The sequence below is a fragment of the Melanotaenia boesemani genome, chromosome 5, assembly GCF_017639745.1.
Source record: "Melanotaenia boesemani isolate fMelBoe1 chromosome 5, fMelBoe1.pri, whole genome shotgun sequence".
Taxonomy (NCBI): Eukaryota; Metazoa; Chordata; class Actinopteri; order Atheriniformes; family Melanotaeniidae; genus Melanotaenia; species Melanotaenia boesemani.
Window position 1 is genome coordinate 21,413,926 of NC_055686.1, and position 21,722 is coordinate 21,435,647.

Here is a 21,722-nt window from a genome sequence, read left to right on the forward strand (position 1 = left end):
AAGACTGTCAAAATGTCACTCTGGCAAACATGGTGCTCTTTTTATTCCTTAGGTAATCAGAAAAGTTTAAAATGCCCCTGATAAAAAACAAAAAACAAAAAACAAACCTGGTTTGGCTCATACTCATTGGGTAATTTTAGGCCAATATCCAAGCTCCCATTTTTATCTAAAATCTTGGAGAAAACTGGGTATTTAAAAGCTAAAATCCTTTCTTGATGAGCAGGGTATACTGGGAGTGTTTCAGGCTGAATTTAAATCCCTTCATAGCACAGAGTCAGCACTGCTGAGCTTTTGCAACATTATTTTTGACTTGTGACTCAGGTGATCATGTAGCCCTTGTCCTACTGGACCTAACTGTTGCTTTTGATATGATATGATATGATATGATATGATATGATATGATATGATATGATATGATATGATGTAGTATCTTAAGTTCGGCTGTAGCTCAGGAGGAAGAGCAGTCGTCTTTCGACCGGAAGGGAAGGGAGGCGGATCGATTCCAGGCTTCCACTGACTACATGCCGAAGTGTCCTTGGGCAAGACACTTAACCCCACGTTGCCTCCCAATGTGCCTATCGGGGTGTGAATGGGTGAATGTGATAAGTAGTGTAAAGCGCTTTGAGTGGTCAAACTGACTACAAAAGCGCTATGTAAGTACAAGTCCATTTACCATTTAATTTAACACTGACAACATCCGGTAGGCATTTGTGGCACTGTTCTGGAGTGGTTTAGGTCCTATCTGGCTAATATAACATTTTCTGTAAAAATAGCTGGGTATGAATCCTGCCCTGCTCCTCTGTCATGTGGGGTACCCCAGGGTTCAGTTTTAGGACCATTGTTTTTTTCCTTGTACCTTACTTAAGGGCAGAGCTATTCAGTTCGGTCTTACGAGGGCTGCAATCCAGCAGGTTTTCCACATATCCCTGCTTCAACACACCTGCATCAAATTAAATGGCTCTAACAGCCGATCAAGTTCTGCACAAGGTGTGTTGTAGTAGGGATACATGGAAAATCTGCTGGATTGTGGCCCTCAAAGGACTGAATTGAATAGTCCTGCTCCAGGGTCTATTCTCAGATAACATCTTTTGCAGATGACTGTCAAATTTACGTACCACTAAAGTGAAGAGATGCCTGGTCAATTAAACTTGTTTTAGCTTGCCTTGAGGATATTAAAGCATGGATGGGCTTAAACTTTTTAAATTTTAATGAAAAGAAGACATAGGTAATGGTCTTTGGTCCTAGTGGCTCATGTGAGTCCCCTAGCCATTCATACCAAATCTACAGCTGTAAATCTTGGTTTAAGAATGGATAGTGATTTTAAATTGGACAGTCAAATTAATACCACAGTCAAATCAAGGTTTTATCATTTAAGGAAACATTATTTTCTAGGCAGCAGCTAGAGACAGTAATCCATGCCTTGATATCATCACAGCTGGATTACTGTAATTCCCTTAATATTGGAATAAGTCAGTCCTTGCATGTCTGCAGCTTGTTCAGAATGTTGCTGCAAGACTTTTAACTGGAACCCCAAAAAAGAGAGCACATGCAGCAACTTCTGTCCTGGCTTCACTTATCTTTGTTGTTCAGCACTTTATTCAGCTGAGGCTGGTGTTAAAACACTTAAAAATAAATTGATGACAATGATGATGATAAAAATTGCCTGAACTAAAACTGTTTTCAAAAGCTCAAAGCAATGCTTTTTTCTGTAGTTGCATTTAAAAATTGTTTATCAGACAGTTACAAATTCCTGCCACTGATACTCTCTCCGCACTGTTAAATAGCTCATTTGCAGGACAATATAAATATGTTGGGGGACTACCAGATTAATTTTAGATAACCCTTTTTCAGATTTTACATCTATGCCCACAATTCTTTCACTCCTTTCACTATCTGAAGCCCGGTCCGCTCTGACTGGTCAACTGATTGCTCTGAAATGGTGACGTGAAAGTGTAGACTTTTATGAAGTTTATGAAAATCGTACCACTGCCAATCACAGTTCTGCCCCCAGCGTTGCATCCAGTTTGGGATTACAGACAAGGTTTTTCAGGCAACTCAGTGGAAACAACTACTGTATCTTTGGTGACACTGCAGACCTTTTACAAGCAAAGAGTAAAATGCAAAAAAGCGTTAAAAAAAAAGTTAAAGTCTCCATTTAGTGTTGTCCGTGTCTATCTTAACATTACAGGCTGTCACATCAGTGTAGCTCAAGTAGTATATAGAGGATGAGCTGGACTTACTGAATTCTGGTAGTTCTTAAGCATTTGGGCTTTGGGTTTGAGGTAGTATGCGGGTGGCACAGAGTTTTCATCCCTGCAGTACCACTCCTCCAAGATGTGGGTGTCCAACCCCGCCTCCACGGCTGCATCCAAGATCATCTCAAACTCTGCCGATTCAACCTCCCCGGGCACGCGGATGCTGCCATATTTTTCTCCCACCAGGCCCTGAGGATTGATGGAAGGAAAGAAAGACAAAGGATGCTGAAGGTGAGAATGAGAGACAAGACGGGGGACTCATCATAATCTTTGAAAACCATTTCAGAGTTCTATTTTGTGGATCATTGGTGTTGAGTGAAAAGTAGAGTCAGTGATGCACGCAGCACGACTTATTTCAGGCAATTTATGAGCCACAGGCTCCACCGTGGAGTGGTTGGGATTCGAGAATGGAGCTGCACACTGGAGACAGCCCCCCCACCACCAGCCGTGTGTGCCGTGGTGCACACTGACATCTTGATCTTGGATGGAAACTGCTTCACAACCCAGCCACATATGTACATTTTACAGCTTAAAACAGGAAAAGCTACACCTCTTTCCGTTTATTATAGGTGTTTGCTATGAGTGTTAAGTGTAACATGTGTGAGAGGGAAAGCCTGTGGTTTGTTATCTATTTATCTCAAGATGCTTTACATAAATAGCACAACATACGGGCATGAAAAACACCAACTTAAACCGCTTGGCTATGGAAAAATGGAGAGGAAAAATAATCAAATCCATCATTTAGGACTCCATGATACTCATTAAACTTAGTTAGGTTTGTTGAAATAATACTAGATTTAAATATGATTTAAATTGTTTGGGGGATCCAAAGGTGTGAGGGCTAATGAAAGGCTGAATCTTAGTAGTTTAAACCCATAATAGACAATAACTGATTGACATAATCATTCAGGAATGTGTTTTTGCATCTCATATAGAAGTATGACAGTTTTATTTACTTTAGTCTATGTTACTATAACCTGTCCAGCAGTTGATGAAGGGATCTTTACCTGAAGTTCTGCAGCCTTTCCTCCTCAGACATACCATTGCTCATTGCAGCCAGAACATTTTTACGTCATCTGCATACTTGTTTTTCAAAATGCATCAGTTTTGCTTCGATGTTAATTTGCAAACTCCTTGATATTGAATTTTGTTGTGAGGATAAAGTAACAAGTTTCTCCTATACAGAATTTGCAGATGTTTTTGCAAAGTAAAACAATGAATCGCTTTCTAATTGGATCTCTTGGAAAGTTTGTCATTTGTTTCCTTTATAACTTCATAAGGGAATGGCTGCATTAAAGTTCCTAGATTCAACTAAAAAGGATTTTACCACTGAACCGAAATGGAAAAGTTAATTTAAAAAAATGTGAATATACTTTTGGTGAAAACTTTAAAGGTGGCATCAAGGTTGGAGCAAATCCTGTAGAGAGCTCTGTGGGTGGGCGTCTGAGCCTGCCTTGACATGGAGTTCTAAGACGACTGGTGGAAGGTGGAGGTGGTGGGCGGCTTTGAAAAGAGCAAGATGGGCAGTGAGAGAAAAATCCATGTTTAAATGAAAGACTGACTGGATACATGAGAACAAGTGGGAACCAGTAGGACAGAGAGGACAATCTGGACCAGGAGATCAGAATGTGAGAGAGCCAGGCTCAGTTTTATGGTTGAACCATAGTCAGCTTTCAGTTCCAGCTCATGGCTGCTGGGGGATGGAGCAAAGATTGAGGAGTTAGAGTCAAATGATGACATTTCCATCACCTGGCTACAATTATTATAAACAAGCCAAAAGCCTAAGAAGCTAATTAAGGTTTTTAAAAGGACAAAAGTTATCTAAGAGGTTGGGGACAGGATTACAGAGACCAACCCAACTGGCTGAAATGTGACTGCCATGGTTATAAATCCAGGGCCAGCGTAGCATCTTACCTGCTCAAACCATGACAGAATGATAACAAACTGAAGCAGTTGTGGAAGAATATAAGCTCAAACATAAGATTTTCTCTCATTTTCTGGTAGTTTAATCTTTTAGTTTCACCAGTCATGTCTGTATGCTGCTTAAATTGCGGCATAAAACGGCATTTAAAACCATGTTTGAAATGTCAGATGTTTTAATAAAGATGGCTGGCATTTATAGATTCCCCTCGAAAAAAAATTTATATAAATTTAATTTGTATCACAGTTCAGAAATGCTGGAAAATAGCGAGAAACTTGTAGAGAACTGTTGTTTAAAACAGCATCCACAAACTGTATTGGTAATATTAAGACTTTGGTTTGCTGGGAAAATGAGAAAAACGCTGTGATCTGTTGTTAATTTAGCAGACAAACGGTATCTCTGCATTGTGGTTTAAATTCACTATACATTGGAGGGAGGGTCTAACATGTACAGGAAGAGATGTTTAAGGTGATGTAATAAAATAAAATAAAAAATAACACTCCCTACCTAAACAACTTCCTGTTTGTACCACCTTTACTGTGTTTACATAGACTGGCCTCATTCACATAAATTACGTGCTACGCCAAGCGAATGTGGCTAAAAACAGGAGAAAAAAGTGAGACTTTCTCTCTGCTTTTCTTCTGTATTTTGGTAAACATAGTGCATTTGTTCTGCTGCCACATTTAAATGACACACTGTTATGTCAAAAGCATAAACTTGGCCGAATTTCCTAATTTTCTCAGATCTGTGGTAATAAAAAAATGAGCAGATTTGCCTTTTATATAGAACAGATGGGACTGTTTTTGAAGAAAAGAAACAAGACATTAAAGGGTTGTATGTGGATTTGTGGGAAGACTGTGAAATCTGATTTACGTGGGCTTCTGTGCTTTAAGTTAAGGTTATTATCAGCACAACTGCTACCTTTATCGCTACGTTTTACACACCAATCCAACATAACAACCCTCCCCTGCAGTCTTTATATGTAGAAACAACACTCAACAGAGAAGCATCATAATGAGGCATCATCAAATCAACTCTTTTATTCCTCTCCTCTCCTGCATCTACCGTTAGCTCCAGTCATTCTTCCTCATCTATGTACATGTCCCTGAGTGACAGAAAATTCAATATTACTGGAAATAATCGGGGCCATTTGCTGGCATCCTCTTAAATGTTCTCTATCGGAGCTCCTCTATGACATGACCAGCTGATCTTCACTCCATGTGTCATAGCTCACATGCACCTACAGCGTTGCCTCCAGGAGGAGACGCAGCACGCGCAAGGGACAAACCGAATGACTGTGAGCTCCGATGAGCAGGAAAACGACGGCACGCTCCCGGCAATGACGCTTCAAAGCCGCTCTGTGCTGGAGTCCTCCTTCCCTTGGCAATCGCAGTGGGAACAGATGCAGAGAACAAGCAGAGTCAGATGATGGCATGCAGCATGGTCTGTAGGATGGCTTACTCTAAAACCACACAAGTGCCTTTGGTAGATTTTCATTTGTATTTGCACATTTTTGTGTCTTTTTTGCACACATCACAAAAGGTTCATACAGATAATGGAGAAAATTAATGCATAGATGATCATATGCTTTGGAGGAGGAGCCATAAGGCAAAATTTGTGACTAATCTTTTGACTGAAACTGAATATTTGCATGATAAAAAAACTTAAAGCAGTAGCTGAAATGTATGACTCCTGCTTCAAATAGAAAAGATAAGAACCAAAATAGGACAAACCTTACTAAATCAGACAAGATAATGCAAGTCTGAACCCTTCTGTGACTTGAACAGTCAAATATACAGTAAAGGCAAGGCCTAATAAGAAATAAAAATGCAAATTTCAGCGCTAAACCGGAGCCAAGCACAGTGTAAGTAAATGAAGAGAGAAGGTTGGGATTCCCCCTGAGTGCAACTCCCTGAGCACTCTTTCTGCCAAAATAAAGAGTGTAAAAGGTAAGTAGGGCAGGCTGCTCGCTAATTTCAGGTGCGGTTGACAGAAGAGGTCACATTTAGACTCCAGACAAAAATGGTTCAAGTAACAAATGACTGATCGCCAACCCTTATGTAAGTGGACCTAATAATAAACCTGAAGTTTCACTGAATAAAAGGTTTGCCACAGAGGTTTAGCATTTCATCCTTTACTAATGAAAAATGCTGAAGTAATGGTTTTGTACTTAGTTAAAGCAACACATGGATTTGATGTATTTCTTTTCTCCTGGTAACAGAATATTGTTCTACTGAAATAAATGTTCAGATGGCTGAGAAGCAAGTCACTGAATGACCTACACAAACACATTTTATATCAAATATTAGATGTGTAATTGTGCTGAAACCGGGAATAAATGTAGGTACTGTAATGACTTTAAATGAGCTTTCTGGGGAATAATGCACACTGTTGTGAATGTTTACTAAGGAAAAAAATGTTAATATTAGATATAACCTTGGTTTTCAAGAAATGCCAGATAATAATGAGACAAAAATAAACAGTTTTCACAGCAAACAAAGTTGAGTTTGGGCTACATGATGAAGAAACAGAGGAATCAGCAGCTTTACATGCAGAAAGGCACAGCTTTAGACACTAAAGCCAAGGTTTGTGATGAAATAAAGTTTAACTGAGTCTATCTTTGGCCATTTTTTTTAATTTTGAGCACATTTTGTACTGGTGATTAATATTATTGAGTAAATAAATTAAAAATAGATATGATAAATGATATATATCTAACCTATATGTAATTTACCGTAAACACTGGTAGAAGCTAACATAAGTTTGATGAATTCCTTCAAACTCTTCATTTTCTGAATATTTCTCCTACAGTAATACCACATGCAGAGCTTTGGCATATGGAGAAATCCACCATGTATGTCAGTTTTCCACTTGGACGATCTTGTGGGCAGTGAACATCTTGATCCTGCCATCTTGTACTTTATGTAATATCAAGCTATTTTCACTAAAACAGCCCACAAACAAGTTACACACAAGTGTTTAGGTGCACTTTCGATTTCCTGAAAACCTTTGGTACCCTGGGCTCCTGGAGGTCACCTCGTGCCTGACTCAGCGCTGCAGTGATGTGTCAGTCGAGGATGGAGGCTCTGGGATGAGCTAGAGAGACGTAGCATATAGAGGGAACAGTCACTCCCCATGTTGCTGACAAAGTCTCTGCCAGCTTGCCTTGTGGTGTTGCAGCAGGATGAGTGGAGTGGGTGACTGTGTGTGTGTGTGTGTGTGAGTGTTGTGAGGATTAGTATAAAAGCTGGAACTAGTGTTTCCTATCAAAATGACAGAATCAGGTGTTTAGAACGTGACACGAGACGCACAAACACCAAAGCGGATGCACAAGCGAGCATGTTCGCACCTGTCCACCCAGCTGTGTAATCTATAGACACCCACTTGACTTCTGAAAGGCAAGCTGTAAAATAAATGTGCAGATATTTGCTGGGTGGCTTTAACACCCCTGTCTCAGCCAGAGAGAAGGCTGGAATGAGGCCATCTTAAGTGGATTACCGCCTGGCAGCTGCATGCCAGAGCTTCACTCTTTTGTGTGTTACAGTCCATGTACAGTATGTGTGTGTGTCAGCCTTTTAAAAGGGGTTTGCTTTGTTTTTATTACTCTTCAGGTGTTTGCAGGTGCTAGAAACATAGGAGAAAAAGCATATGAAAATCCAGCGTAAGCTGCAATCCTCTTCCTTCCTCCCTCCCTTCTCGGGTTTTTCATCCTTGGAAGGGGTTTTATACTCTAGCTAAGTGCACTTTATCTGATGAGCCAGTCGGGAGAGGCAGCAAAGATATTGTGCACAGCTACGGTATGAATTAACAAATCAATCACTCATATGGCCAATTAATCAATGAAACACACAGTCAGCTGTGTGGGTGTTTGCTGCATAAGCTTTTGGCAAGGCAGAAGCAAGCGTGCCTTTTAACTAAACCAGATGACGTGATCAAAGAAATATTCAATTATCAATGACAAACATTACCAGTTACAGAGGAGTGTTTCATTTAACTACAAGCCCCTACACACACCTTATCCCATTGCCATAAAAAATACTGTAATTGTATTAGTTCACAATTGTTTTTTGCAATAAATATTCCAGACATCAATGTAGTTGGAGTGATGTCTTCTGTGTGTGCTGCTTCTGAAATAAGAAGTCTGATTATACTTTATCTTATTGTCAGAAAAAAGTTTAAACTGATGCTCCTGAAACACAAGTTCCCTTGAGCATTAGAGCAATATTGTTGCCAGTAATATATTAAAATCCCTTTAGTGAGATACTGTACATAGTCCCCCTGGTTAATGCATTACTTCATTATGATAAACAGGCACTGAGGTATAGTCTTTCAGAGCAGTATGTGTGGTCTGCATAATAACTGGGATTGTTTAAGGTTCTGTGTTAGCTCAGTGTTATGCATGGGTACATTGGATCCAAATAGGCGTTTTATCTAGAACCCACTTGGGTCAGCAATGTGGGTAAACTGATGGTTGTGCACCCTAAGTAGGTCCTAGCTGGGACAACAGTAGGAAAGATACGCATGAGTTCAAAATGGCTATCAATTGGGTTTAATCCAGGACTCTGGTTATATTTTCAGAAAAAAAAACCCTACATAGACATAAAATGATAATAATAAGATTAACATGCATGTTCTTAGGGTCTAAGGGAATCTGCAGACCTCAGAGAATGTATTTCCAGTGTCCAAAGACATTGTGTCTGTTTCTATGTCTGACTAAACTGCAATAAAACAAAGAATAAATGTGAAATTTCTAATCGTACTTAGGATCTAAACTTTGAGCAACAATTAAAAATAAATATCATTGTACTGTTTTATTATTATTTCTATATCAAGTGCATTTGTCTGTAATTCTTTAAAGCCCTTAAAAGAACCGAAATGACTTCTTTAATCATTTGTTAAAGGTTTAAAAAAATGAATAAGGAAGAACATACAGGGTCCGCTTAGCACCCAATATAATTTTACATTAAACCCACTTGGGCAAATACCAGCAGGTCACTGCAGAAGCATGGAGATAATCCAACTAACATCACACAGAGAAAGTTCTCAGCTTGTTTCTTTTTTAAATACAAAAAAATATAAGCTGTCAAAATCAGAAGTTTAACCAATTGGAAATAATCAAAACCAATAAGTGAAATGCCGCCATCACTGATGATTGTTGGCACACGTAATGCCTTTCATAGCTGCTGCGTAGGAATCTAACTGGTCCACACTTTTGTGCTTGGTATAAATGGTTGTCATGGATTCAGTACACATCCTCAGCTAATTTAGTTTTATTTACCATTTAAAGACAGATTAAGAAGAAGTTTCTTTACTTCTCAGCTGCACTTTTAATGTCATGCCTTTTGCTGGAAAACACCAACTGAGTCTGTTAAAAACGACTGAAACAGAAATATTTAGATTTTTGTGGCAGTCTTATGTTTAAATTTTGATTAAGAGTGTATAGTTTTATTAATACATAATATAAATAATAATATTAATAATAAGTTAAAGATTTTTCCTCAGTGAAAAGTGGAAAAATTCGTGCTGTTATATTTGTCTACTCGCTCTCATTACTGTGCTGCAAAGCAGTTTGCCAGCCCTGGTTTAAAGCATACTGTCAAAACTCGTTTACAAGAACTGGCATGTAAATTGTGCTTCAGACACCTCAGACTGTTCCTTGTATATTGTTTGCACGGGCATGCAGACACAGTGTCACATATCATTTCAGATGAAGAAGTGAACTCGGTCAGGGCTATCACATTAACACTTACATCATGTTAATTGAATGTAGAGGGTGGTTAGATACGAGCTTCAGAACCTTAACTATCCTCTTACATCCAGTGAAGAACTGGAAGAGCTGCACATTGTTTGTTGGTACTCGTCCTTCAGGCATTCATCAAGTTTTTTTTTTTTCCTTTCTGTAACATGAGGGAATTTGAAACTGTTGGAGAGGAGAAGAGTGAGGAAGAAGGAAAAGAAAAAAGTCGTGGCTCATTGTCAGGCTTAATCTCCGGGTCAATGACACTATCACCATGCCAACCCTTACAATTGCCATGGAAACTAGCTTTATTGAATCTAGCGGATAGAAAAAAAAGTCCCCTTCCTGCCTAGGTGTAGTGTGTATGTGTGTGTTTTACAACCCTGCACTGCCACCTGTCTTGTGCTCAGTTGTGACCTGAGTGACACTGGCTACAAGACATTTTTTCTCATAAAGTTAGACTGATGTTTCCAATAAAAAACATACAGCTGAGTCTGACTTTCTACTGCAGTTCTGCTCACAAACTAGTTTTAATATTTTCTATATCTCAAATGGAATCTGTCCAGTTGTTGGATGGATCCTTGGTGGCAGCAACAAACACTCTTACAGCGGACACGTCAGTCGTAATTCTCTGTTCTCTCTGCAGTGCTTCTACAAAAGAGGGATCAATAATCAATGAAGTAATCTTGCTTTCAGAGAGTTCCCTTATCCTTTGTCCTTTTTATCCCTGTTTTCCCCTCTGATCCATGCATCTGGCTCTGTGGTGGTTGTTATGGGATGCGTGTTAGCTGGGGTGACACCTGGGTAGCACTTGAGTATGTGACAGTGATGCTAATAGTATGTAGATTCCATGACTGTCTGCAGTTGTGCTTGAATCAGACAAAGATGAAAAAAGAAAATGAGGGAAATGTAAGGAAAAGCTAACAAACTGAGAAAATCAAAGCCACAAGCACCCACACACACACTATATTGTTGAAATAAACAAGAATGTAAATTCTAATGATGGTTCCCCCGTCTTTACATTTAGATCTAGGTCTACCGCGCTTAAAAATAAACAACAGTTTCTGGAGATTGCCCAGACAACCCAAAACTGTCATAAACAAGGATTTCAGCCTCTGATCAAAAGAGCTCTGAGCTCCCCAGCCCTGGAAACGGGGCCGTCTGGCCAGCCTGACTACGACGGCGAGCTGGGCTGTAGGGACCACAGCATCTGGCGTTGATATGTCTGAATGGTACTGTGCAGCTATCATGGGATGCTTAGTATAAAATCCTACATTCCCCACAGAGGTCAGACCGCTAGAATATTCTATTAAACATTTAATCAGTCAGATGAAAGAGGACATGCACTATATTATGCACGTGCTTGAATCTTCTGAGCACGCACAGTTAAGGTGCAACCCAGCTGACTCCCAATTTCACAACACTGAGCATGTTTGAAAGCAGAAGATGGCGGATCAGAGGAAGCGGTATGTGCATGCATACTTCAGATTACATGAGTCTGCTTTCCCTTGGTGTGTTGCGGGGTGTTGATCAGGGTCAGCGGGGGTTAAGACAGTGAAACTGTAGCAGCGAAGAAGGGCAGAGAAGCTGGGGGGAATGAATGAAAGCAGTGTGGTGTGGACAATACTACACCAAACACCAAGACAGCAGCAGAAAAGCAAAGGGTGCATCTCTTCCTTCCAACTCACATCTCATCAATTCAGCCCAGTTTAACCTGATTGGGCTTACATTGGATTAGTCTAAGTGTCACATACGGCGTCTGAATGAGATCAAGTTTCACAACTTTACTCTATAAAGACAAAAAAGAGAGATCCTTAAATTTTTGCGAAGAAGTCAATAGTAAGGAACCATAATTTGTAAATAAAAAAAATACTCATATTGTTAAAATATTAAGGCATGCGCTGTTTAGGTAACAGAAAGAAGATGTAAAAGAACATTTTATTATCTTGCTTGCATGTCTTTTGTTTTCTCAGGCAAGTCATTCATGCCACTTGAGGCACATGACACACTCTTGTTGCAGCAACCTATTCCTCCATTGAGGTAGCAGGTGGTCTGATCAAGTCGTTATTGCCCCGCCCACTCGCTGCAGGTGTGGGCAAGTGCTGCTTTCAACAAACTTTGCAGCAACTTATAATGATATACACATTATAAGCTGCAGCCTCATGCCTGATCTTATAAAACATTTACACATTTTTAGCTATTTATTTAGGTGAATAAACTTTTTAACTAGGCCTTTATGCAGCCATACTATATCCCTATTGTGCAATGACCATCAAGGGACAAACGTGAAGTGATTTCTAGCTGCAGCTTCAATATTTCACTGAATCTAGCATTGCATCTGTAAGCTCATATCTTATTTTTTATTAGTGTGGTTGATATAATCACCATGCTGCTTGTGGCTTTTATGGAGATCTGCTTCATACATGAGATTGCATCTAAAATTTGCTGAGCAGCTATCATCTCCCTTGTTTGTGTGTACAGTCTTGTGGTTGCTGAGTTCATTTCCTGGATGTTATGCTTTATGATGTTTACATGCTGAAGAGTTATAAAAGTTATGGATTCTCACTGAGACATTAAGAGCTTTACTTTAGGTCCTTTAACAAGCTTTTTCAGTGCTTTCAAATGTACCTTGTAGCCCTAATAAATAACAGTCCCAGTCTGGCCCAGTCTGCCAGACTCCACTGTGCTGAGGTATGCTAAGAGGAGTGTCGAGTCAGGAGCCAAGATGCCAAATTATGAACTATGAATGCGTTTTAGCTTTAATTGTGTAGCTGACAAACAAATCAGCATCTTTTAGGGAAGTAAAAAAGTTGCCAGTGCAGCATGAAGCTGTGTTTTCTCTTGTTTCTGAGGCAGTTCCAGCTGCTTTGTAAGGAGTAACTCTACATTACTCTTTTTAATAAGTTTAGTGTTTGTGTGATTTGCCTGAGATGGACAGAGAGAGCAATAGTTTTGAGAGAAGGAGCATCTGGAGAGCAGAACATGCAGAGTTGGAAAAGGAGGAAATATTAAACTCTGTCTGAGGAGCGGGATTATGCACCCTGGAGATTGAACTCACATTGTAACCATAATACATTACCTGTGATCTTTCACCTTAATTTCATCCTCTAGACTTGATCTGTTCTATAAGAATAATTCATCATCGGTTTCTCTTCTTGCTTATTTCCTTTTAGATTCCATTAGTCATACTGTCCCTCTATGGAAAGCCGTTTTATTCAAAATTAAATAAATAGAAAAATAACTAAATTATTGAATATATATATATATATATATATATATATATATATATATATAAAAATAAATATATATAAATAAATAAATATATATATACATATATATATATATATATATATATATATATGCATTAATTTATTTAATTGGGATCATGAGGACACTTTTATTTTGGAGTAATTTTTGGGAGCAACATATTGTGCTGCGCCTATTTCGTGCTTCTGTTTTATTTCGGATCCTTATATTCAAATTAAGGGGCGGGGCTTCTAGACGTGGGCTGAATGTAGTAGGGGCAGAGCAGAGTGCCTGTAGACAGAGAGTGGCGCCATCTCCGTTCACTGCAATGGTTCAGTTTTTTCAAAGCAATGGCGGTGTATGGAGACCCTCAAAAGTTCCCGGTAGTTAGCAAAAGCTAAGCAACGGTCAATGTATTTCAATGGAGCAGATTGTCGGAGCTACACTTCTTCAAGGTAAGATGTTTTAATAGTCATATTTCCATATCAGTTGTGCATCGAAATCAACTTGACAGGAGTAATTAAATATGTCGACGGATTGTCCCAGTCTAGATTAATATATTTAGAGATTATAAACCGATAAAAGTTTATGCTAGCACACTGATAGCAACAGATGCCACAGGCTGATGAATGTAAATTCTGTTCGTCAATATAAATTGATCCAACGCCGTTGATAGCGAGGTTAATGTGTAGGGAGAGCGATTGTAGTTACATTTTTATTTAATTTTAATGTATTTATAAGGCTGTGGAATTATGGACAAAGATATGAAGATGAATACACAGTATTAGATAGCACAATACTCTTAGTATATATGTTTACAATCTTTGCAACTATAAAACCTAACCTGTTAAATGTAACAAACATGTTAACCTTAAGAACTTAACAAAATATACATATACAAAATAAGTGGCTGATTGTACTTGAATGCATTTGCTGCACTAGACAGCACTCAGCACTCAGTGTGCAGGATGAGAGCAGAGAAGCAGAGAGATGCTTAAGGGAAGTATATCACTCTTCCCTCGTGCAGCATTGTCCTGAAGAACTTTCAGCAGTTCTGGGGTTGCCTGACGTTAACTGGGATACTGTTCTTCTTCACCTTCCTGGTTTGGCCACTTTTAAGTGTTGTTTCCTGTCTTTTTTTCTACATTCTGCAACCTCAACCATATAAATCTCCCTGTGATGTGTTCTCTGTGTTTAATTTAAAAATATTAAACTTCCCAATGATATGGTCTTTGAAAATGTGTAAATGCATTGTTTTAATATGATTACCGCACATATTTTTTTGTTTTCACAGTCCCTGATGGTGGTCAAATGTATCCTGCTGACTTTGGCCATCCATATTTTCCTTCTGTCCCTGTCTTTGGGGAAGTCATACATACGCACGCCTTTCTCTGAGCGATTGGAGCATCCCCATGCAGCACAGCATACCATGGTGAAGACTGTATTCAAGGATAGCAGAGAAAAGAAATGGCTAGATATGCTTATCTAGTCGAGTTTTATTGTAAAGGAATTCTTTTAGGTATTAAATGCATTTGGAAAACAAAGGGTGTTTGTCTGATTTATTATGTATATGTAGGGAGTAAGTCTTGGGATAGTTAACAAATAGTGATAGAAAGCCATGTATTTTCCATGAATTGAAATCAAAATTTTATTTATTTGCCATGGATTTTCTGTAATAACACATTATATTGTGAGTCCAGACTTGTGTAGTTATCAGTCTGCCTCAGTCAAAATAAGTCTTAAGACTTAAAAGCAATTCACACAAGTAGATAGTAATAAGTAAGAATAGATAACCCATTTATTTGAAATGAATTTGGATCTAAATTTTATTTACTGGATATAGATTTCCTGTAAGAACAGTTATCATTATGCTGTGAGCCTAGATTTATTGTGTAGTCACTTGGTAAATCATTGTCATCACCTGTTGGTATGCCTCAGTCTGAAAGATAAAGTTAAAAAAAACAGAAAATATTACGATTTACATTGCTGTTGATGTCATACAGGTTTAGTTAACATGATTCATATCAATGAACACAACTATAGAAATATTGCAAAGCAAAGCCTTCATTGATCATTATTTACCGATTATCGTAGTTTTCTTATTATTTTGTATTGGCCGCCAAGCACTTCCTGGAACTTTTGGAGGCTACATGGACCACGTGATCGGCAAGCGTTTTGAGCTTCCGGTGGCGCCACTCTCTCTCTAGAGGCACTCTGCTCTGCCCCTACTACATTCAGCCCACGTCTAGAAGCCCCGCCCCTTAATTTGAATATAAGGATCCGAAATAAAACAGAAGCACGAAATAGGCGCAGCACAATGTGGTGCTGCACTATATGTTGCTCCCAAAAATTACTCCAAAATAAAAGTGTCCTCATGATCCCAATTAAATAAATTAATGCATATATATATATATATATATATATATATATATATATATATATATATATTTATTTATATATACATTTACTTATTTTATATATATATATATATATATATATATATATATATTTATTTATTTATATATACATTTACTTATTTATATATATATATTTACTTATTTATATACATATATATATATATTCAATAATTTAGTTATTTTTCTATTTATTTAATTTTGAATAAAACGGCTTTCCATATCCCTCTTCTTTTTTCCCCTTTTTTAACATTGTCTATAACAATCTGAGCGTGTCCCTAAAATCTCAGCTGTAATCACACAACATGATGCTCTTGCTGTATAGAGACTGTATGTAGTGTTTCAGGGAGATATGGATGTAGGGACATCTCTGTCATGTTTGTGAAGATCTTGAGGCTGTTCTTATGTTTATTACTAATCCCAAAGGACAGCCCCTCCTAACAGCTGCGCATGTCAAAACATGAAAGATAATTGTACATTCTCTGCTTGTCTACTGTCAAACAGAAGTCACACAAGCTGAAACAATCTGGTCTAAGTGCCACTTCTGATCCAAGCAAAGAAACACAGAGGGATAGAGTTAGAAACGGACTGTTTTTGGAAGCATTCGTTAATAAATTAAACCAAACAGAACTAGAAAACCTGCTAAACTTGTTGTAATTGCAAGATTTGCAGCACAAAATACTCACAACAAAACACGGTCCAGCCGAGGTCTTTAGACATTCCTCTAGAAGTTTCATTCTGAGTCTCTGCAGCTCAGGACTGTCCCACTCCTCTGGATCGACTCCCCAGTACAGGTCCACCACCTTAACTCACACAAACACATGCAAAGTTTTTTTTTATTATTTTGTTAAAATAATCACAAAGATGTGAGAAATGTATGTAGTGTGGCAAACTTTTCCTGGAACTTGTAATTATAATATAAATGGGAATCTTAAACGCAATTAAAATCAGTTTAAAAATAAGGAAAACCAACATTATTAACATTAGTAGGTTTAAATGTCTTAAATTTCAAGTCAAATCAAAGCCATTTCTAGCTTAAATGCAAACGTGCACCTGCTCTGTGTTGCTGCCCCTCCCCACCATTCAACAGAGAGATGAACACACACTCACACACACACATACATACTCCCGCAACACATTCATCACAAGTCCTGGCAGTTGAGACAATTCCAACTGTAAACACGCCACAGGGGGAATCTCCCGCCGGAGGAGAGAAGGGGAAAGAAACGCCTGGAAATGTGTGTGTGTGTTTGTGTGTGTGTGTGTGGGGTCGACACAGCAATGCTGAAACATCTTGGAGGACAACAAGCCCTCCTGCTGCAGCATCCTGGGTCTCTGATAGCTTTCATCATGCTGGATTGGACCTGACATGTGACTCAAAATAAGATGGATTGTTCCTAATGGTCATGGGGCCTCCAAGGACAAGCAGTACAGGTAATAGATGGACAGATGCATATGCTTGCTCTTCTTGCTGCTCTTCGAGCTAGCAGTTGTTTAATCAGAAGAAATTTGAAGCTTTTTGGGGGGCTCTGCAGACTGCTTTCATGCTTTCCTGCTCACCAGACCAGCTAGTTTAAATGAGTTTAGCCTGGCGCCGTGACTGGCCCGCCTGCAGTTTTGGCTGAAAACAGCAGCGACCAGCAGGCTCCTTTAACTAGATGGCTCTGAAACTGAGCGTGTGGGACTTTTAAATTGATAGACTGGAAGATGCTTGCCTCCTTCATTATTAGGAGCAGCAGGAAGGCTGAGACGTTGCTTCTCATGTGCTCGACCGTATCACTGCTGTATCACTGTGAAGGGAGACAGTTGTCAACTGCAGTAGCTGCATACTACTCACACAGCCTGAAGCTGCAACCAACCAACATTTGACAAGATGCAACTAGAGAAATATTTTGCAAATGAGGACAACATGATTTGTGATTACCTTTTTGGTACAGGACCAATTTTCTTGGCACTACCAGCAAAACATAACACACAGTGGGTGTGAAATGAGAGAAAAATAAAGAAAAATAAAACACGCTGGCTGGTCAAATAACGTGTACAGTTCCTTATCCTCCACCACCAGGAAATTATTACTTTACAAAGACTCTCCCACTCAATCGTGTGCACACGCGATAAGCAACCCTTGTGATGGCTTGTTGTGGAAAAAGTCATTGCTTGGCACATCAGACACAGTGTATCAGTATCACTAATCTACTTCCATCACACATGTGTGGGGGCTGTGATGGGCCTCATGTTGACAAGGACGGAGGAAAGAGGAATGAAGTGAGATGAGCAACCCTGATTGAGAAAGGTTTCAGCGGGTGATTGGGAGGATGTACGGTAATTAAAAGCTAAATGAAGACATTAGTCATTTCTATTCACTGTGTGCATGTGGGGAGGATATTCTGATTAAATTTGCTCCCTCACCTGCTGTGCTTCAGTGGAGTATGGAGGGATGGGAACATGGATAAAGGGGAGAAGGGACAGAAACAGTTGAGGGATGTTTACACAAAAATGAGGCAAGGGCACATAAATAAAGCTAAGGGAGAATGTGTTTAGAGGGCCTTTAACAAAGAGGCACGGTTAGATCAAAGACTCCTGTGGGACTGGATTTGGCTTAAACTGTTTCACAGTTTCCTTGTGCTTTCTCGCCCTCCTTCTTGCATTTTCTTTCATGCCAATTCTGCCGCTCCTCTGATTACTTTCCCTGTCCTTGCTCCCCGCCCGCCCCAAAGTACAGTATTGGGGGTGTCATTGCTTACATAAGAGATGAAGCAGCTTCTGCTAAGCAGCTTTCCAGCGCCCTTGTGAGGTGTTTGCCCATGGCAGGTCAAGTGCAGAAGAAAGGCTTGTTTATTTTTTATTTATTAATTGAATGTTAGGCTATTAGAGTTTGGGATTCTGCCCAAGATGCCCAGGAAGAAAGGGCAGGAAATCAGGCGAGAAAAAAAAGCATAAAATAGCCCCACCAACTGTAAGACCGAGGCAGAAAACAAGAGTAAAAATAGATACAGCGCCAACATTAATATATCTTAAGCTCACTACTTCAGGCAGTTTTATTAAGAACATGTAGTAAATCTCTTAGAATATTTGACGAATACTGGCCTTCTGCTGCTTGAGGACTGTGTAGGTTTTAAACCCAAATCCACAGCGAAATATTTGTTTTTCTGGGACAAAACGGGGACAGATGGATCACATGGAGGGAGTTTAAGCGGGATGATACTGTACATACTTCACGTTATGCAGGATAAGAGGTCAGATTTCATCTCTTGAATCTGAGAGTTAATTCATCTTATAAACAGAAAAATGAACAAGCATACCTTAGAGGAAATTCTGTCAAACTCAGTGAAGTATGCCGCAGCATTTCAAATCTCAGACCCCAACAGTAGCAAGCTGAGGTTAAGTGCAAGTCAACTACATTAAGTAATGAGACCAGCAGCAGAAGAGGGGGCAGGCTTTATTACTGGAGAAAAATATTCTCTTTTTTTGGCAGAGTAACTCCTTTTTTGTTTTTTAAAGGCTTTTAAACACATTTTGAGTTCTTAATAATTCTTATTTATTAATATAAAGGTTTTTTTTGTTTTGTTTTGTTTTCTTGCCTAATGGCATTCATACCAGATGGAGGTGCTTGAGAGCTAAATGAGAGTGTGCACAGCTTGGAAGCTCCTCAAACCGATAACTAAAGTGGGTAGAAGCCTCGTCGATCAGCAGCATAAACAAAAGGGTCAGCTTAAGCCAGCTCGCCTGTACACATTGCGGTAAATTAAAATAATTCAGCTAATTTGTGGTTGCAATAAAACAAATCACAAACATTCCTGCAACTTGTCTGAATGAGCATCGCTGCTGTAGCCGTCCTCAGGGAGGCTCAGAGAACAAACTTAAACCATAATGAAGTAAATGATGTTAAATCGCTCCTCCTGTAGCTAACAGTGCATGTGTAAACTAGATCATTGCACTTTGATTGCACAGTCTGGGGACTTAGCAGTTTATTCAAATGAAACGGGGCAAACATGTACAATAAGAAAAGACACTTTCTCATCTCTTTGCTGCCCTGTAGCCCAGACAACCTGGACATTTAGCCAGTTGCCAAAAACAGAAAATTTCTTAGATGAATGAAAGTGTTATCAGAGTGTATATACCTGCAGAGGCTCTTTTGCATTTGCATAGATTTGAGGGCGTATAGTCTGCAAGCTCTGTGTAGGAGTCCATTCATTTCACTCCTCAGAGAAACATTGCCAGAAGTGTCTCATTTGGATAAGAGTTAAGTGCAGAGAGGTGTCTCTTAGTCAGGCTGGCCGCTGGGTGGAAGAAGGCTGAGCTGATTTCAACATGCTCGAGGGTTTGGAGTGTAGGAGAATACGTGTAGGTGTTACTGGAAGACATTTGCAAAGCAAATGTGAGAAACTGCAGTTTATATTTGCATCCAAATCATCATCATTTAATTACTTGAAACATGTCACAAAATTAAGGATAGCTTTTTGTGCATGTGTGTGTGTGTTTTACAAGTTTATCTGCCCAACACATATCACAGAAATAAGTTTATTTATTTATTTTATTTTTTTGCAGCTTGCTGGTAACAAATAAACTGCCTGAGTGAAAATACCAGCGCCGGGTTGGAGGTAATGACACAACTTCATCTAGAAATACACTACATCTGAAGTCTTAGATGTGTTTCATATTTGATTTTTCATTATCTGTGTTGATTGTCGGGATCGTTGGTGTGTAAGCAGCTTGTGTTTCTGAATAATGACTGAACGGAGAAAGCATCCGTGAATGGAGAAAATGGCCTGCTGCCAGCGAGTGAAAGCAACAGACTGAGAGAAAAATGAGACATAAAATAAGAAATTTGGCATCCAGGTAAACAGATGGGAGAGCTACAAATAAACCAGACTTTCGCTGTTATTTCACTTTTTTTAGGTTAATTAGACATTTGTTAATTTGTGCTTATAAATGCATATCCACAAGGCAAACTATCTTCATACCATCTTAATTCTTAAGCAGCTAAAACATTAAATTATCAGCTCCTAGACTTTTAAGTGGGTGACATTCTTTAAGAGCATTGCATCTTTTGTGACAAAGCTCATTGACAGCCTTTAAAAAAAATAATAAACTACATAATTAGCCGTTTTTTTAAACATTGTGACACATGGACTCACCCTTCTCATTTCTTGTCGTTCTGCTTTTGTCGTGAGACGTAAAAGAGGGGTGAGTGACAGCCATTGAACAGATTTGCACACACACAGCTGCGGCCAGAAAACTGACTGCAAATACACTGTGTGTGTAAGAGTGTGCGTGTGTGTGACAGAGATGGCCGGTTGGTTTTTTAGCCACAGAGAGATCCAACCATGTTATTAACAGAACTGCTCTGAGGTTGAGTTTAACTCCTGCCTGTGGGAGGAGGTGATTGTATTGTAAGATGATTTATGAGTCTGGGAAATGCAAGTCGGGTTTGGAGGAAAGATACTGGGATTTTTGAGGAGCATTTGATGAAAAAACAAAAACAAAACATAACCGTGGAGCAAATCTCTCGACCAATTCTCGTCTTCAAGGAAGCGGTCAATAATACTGCAGAGGAATCTTGCTTATGATCCCTGCAGTGATGCCACGGTGGTTAGAGTTTTACTGCTTTGGTCAATAAATACTTCCAATGGAGGCAACAGAATAGAAACTCACATCACAATTTTACTCAAATCCTCAGTTTTGGAAGCAGAGTGGTGGCTTTATTCTGAATGAATGCTCCTGATTTTTTTGGGTACTATGAAAGCAAGAGGGATGACCTTGAGGGGGAGCTGGAACTTTTTTTTTTATGTAAAAAACTGCTTAAATGTAATAGAAACTGTTTTCATGACAAAGCAAATACACTAATCAGCAGCCTCTTGCCTCTGAAAGAAAGACCTCTCTTAACCAGTTTGAATCAAACCTGAGCATCCTGACAGAGCTTTTGTGGTGAATGCTTCACTTTCATCAAATGACGTTAATGTGTTAACGAATGTTATCTCTAACAACCTCGTCAGCCTTCTTCTACCTGCTTCAGTCACTCACACACCATTTCCCCATCCTTCCTATCCCTCCTTTTTCTGGTCATTCCTTCTTCCCTCCCTTATCTGTTCATCCCTTCTCCCCCATTTGTTCATCCATCCTTACCCTCAGACATTCATTTATCTTTT

At 39.2% G+C, this 21,722-nt stretch overlaps 1 protein-coding gene across 2 annotated transcripts in view; it reads right to left on the minus strand.

The window, feature by feature from the left end:
• The window catches only part of LOC121640783 (NACHT and WD repeat domain-containing protein 2), a 48,937-nt gene that overhangs the window by 11,675 nt on the left and 15,540 nt on the right, over window positions 1-21,722 (minus strand). For both annotated transcript variants that reach the window (XM_041986658.1, XM_041986659.1), the window contains exons 4-5: window positions 16,260-16,376; window positions 2,241-2,444 (exon numbers count right to left, since the gene is read on the minus strand). In XM_041986658.1, the coding sequence (XP_041842592.1) occupies window positions 2,241-2,444; window positions 16,260-16,376 (321 nt within the window). The remainder of the gene's footprint in view (window positions 1-2,240; window positions 2,445-16,259; window positions 16,377-21,722) is intronic.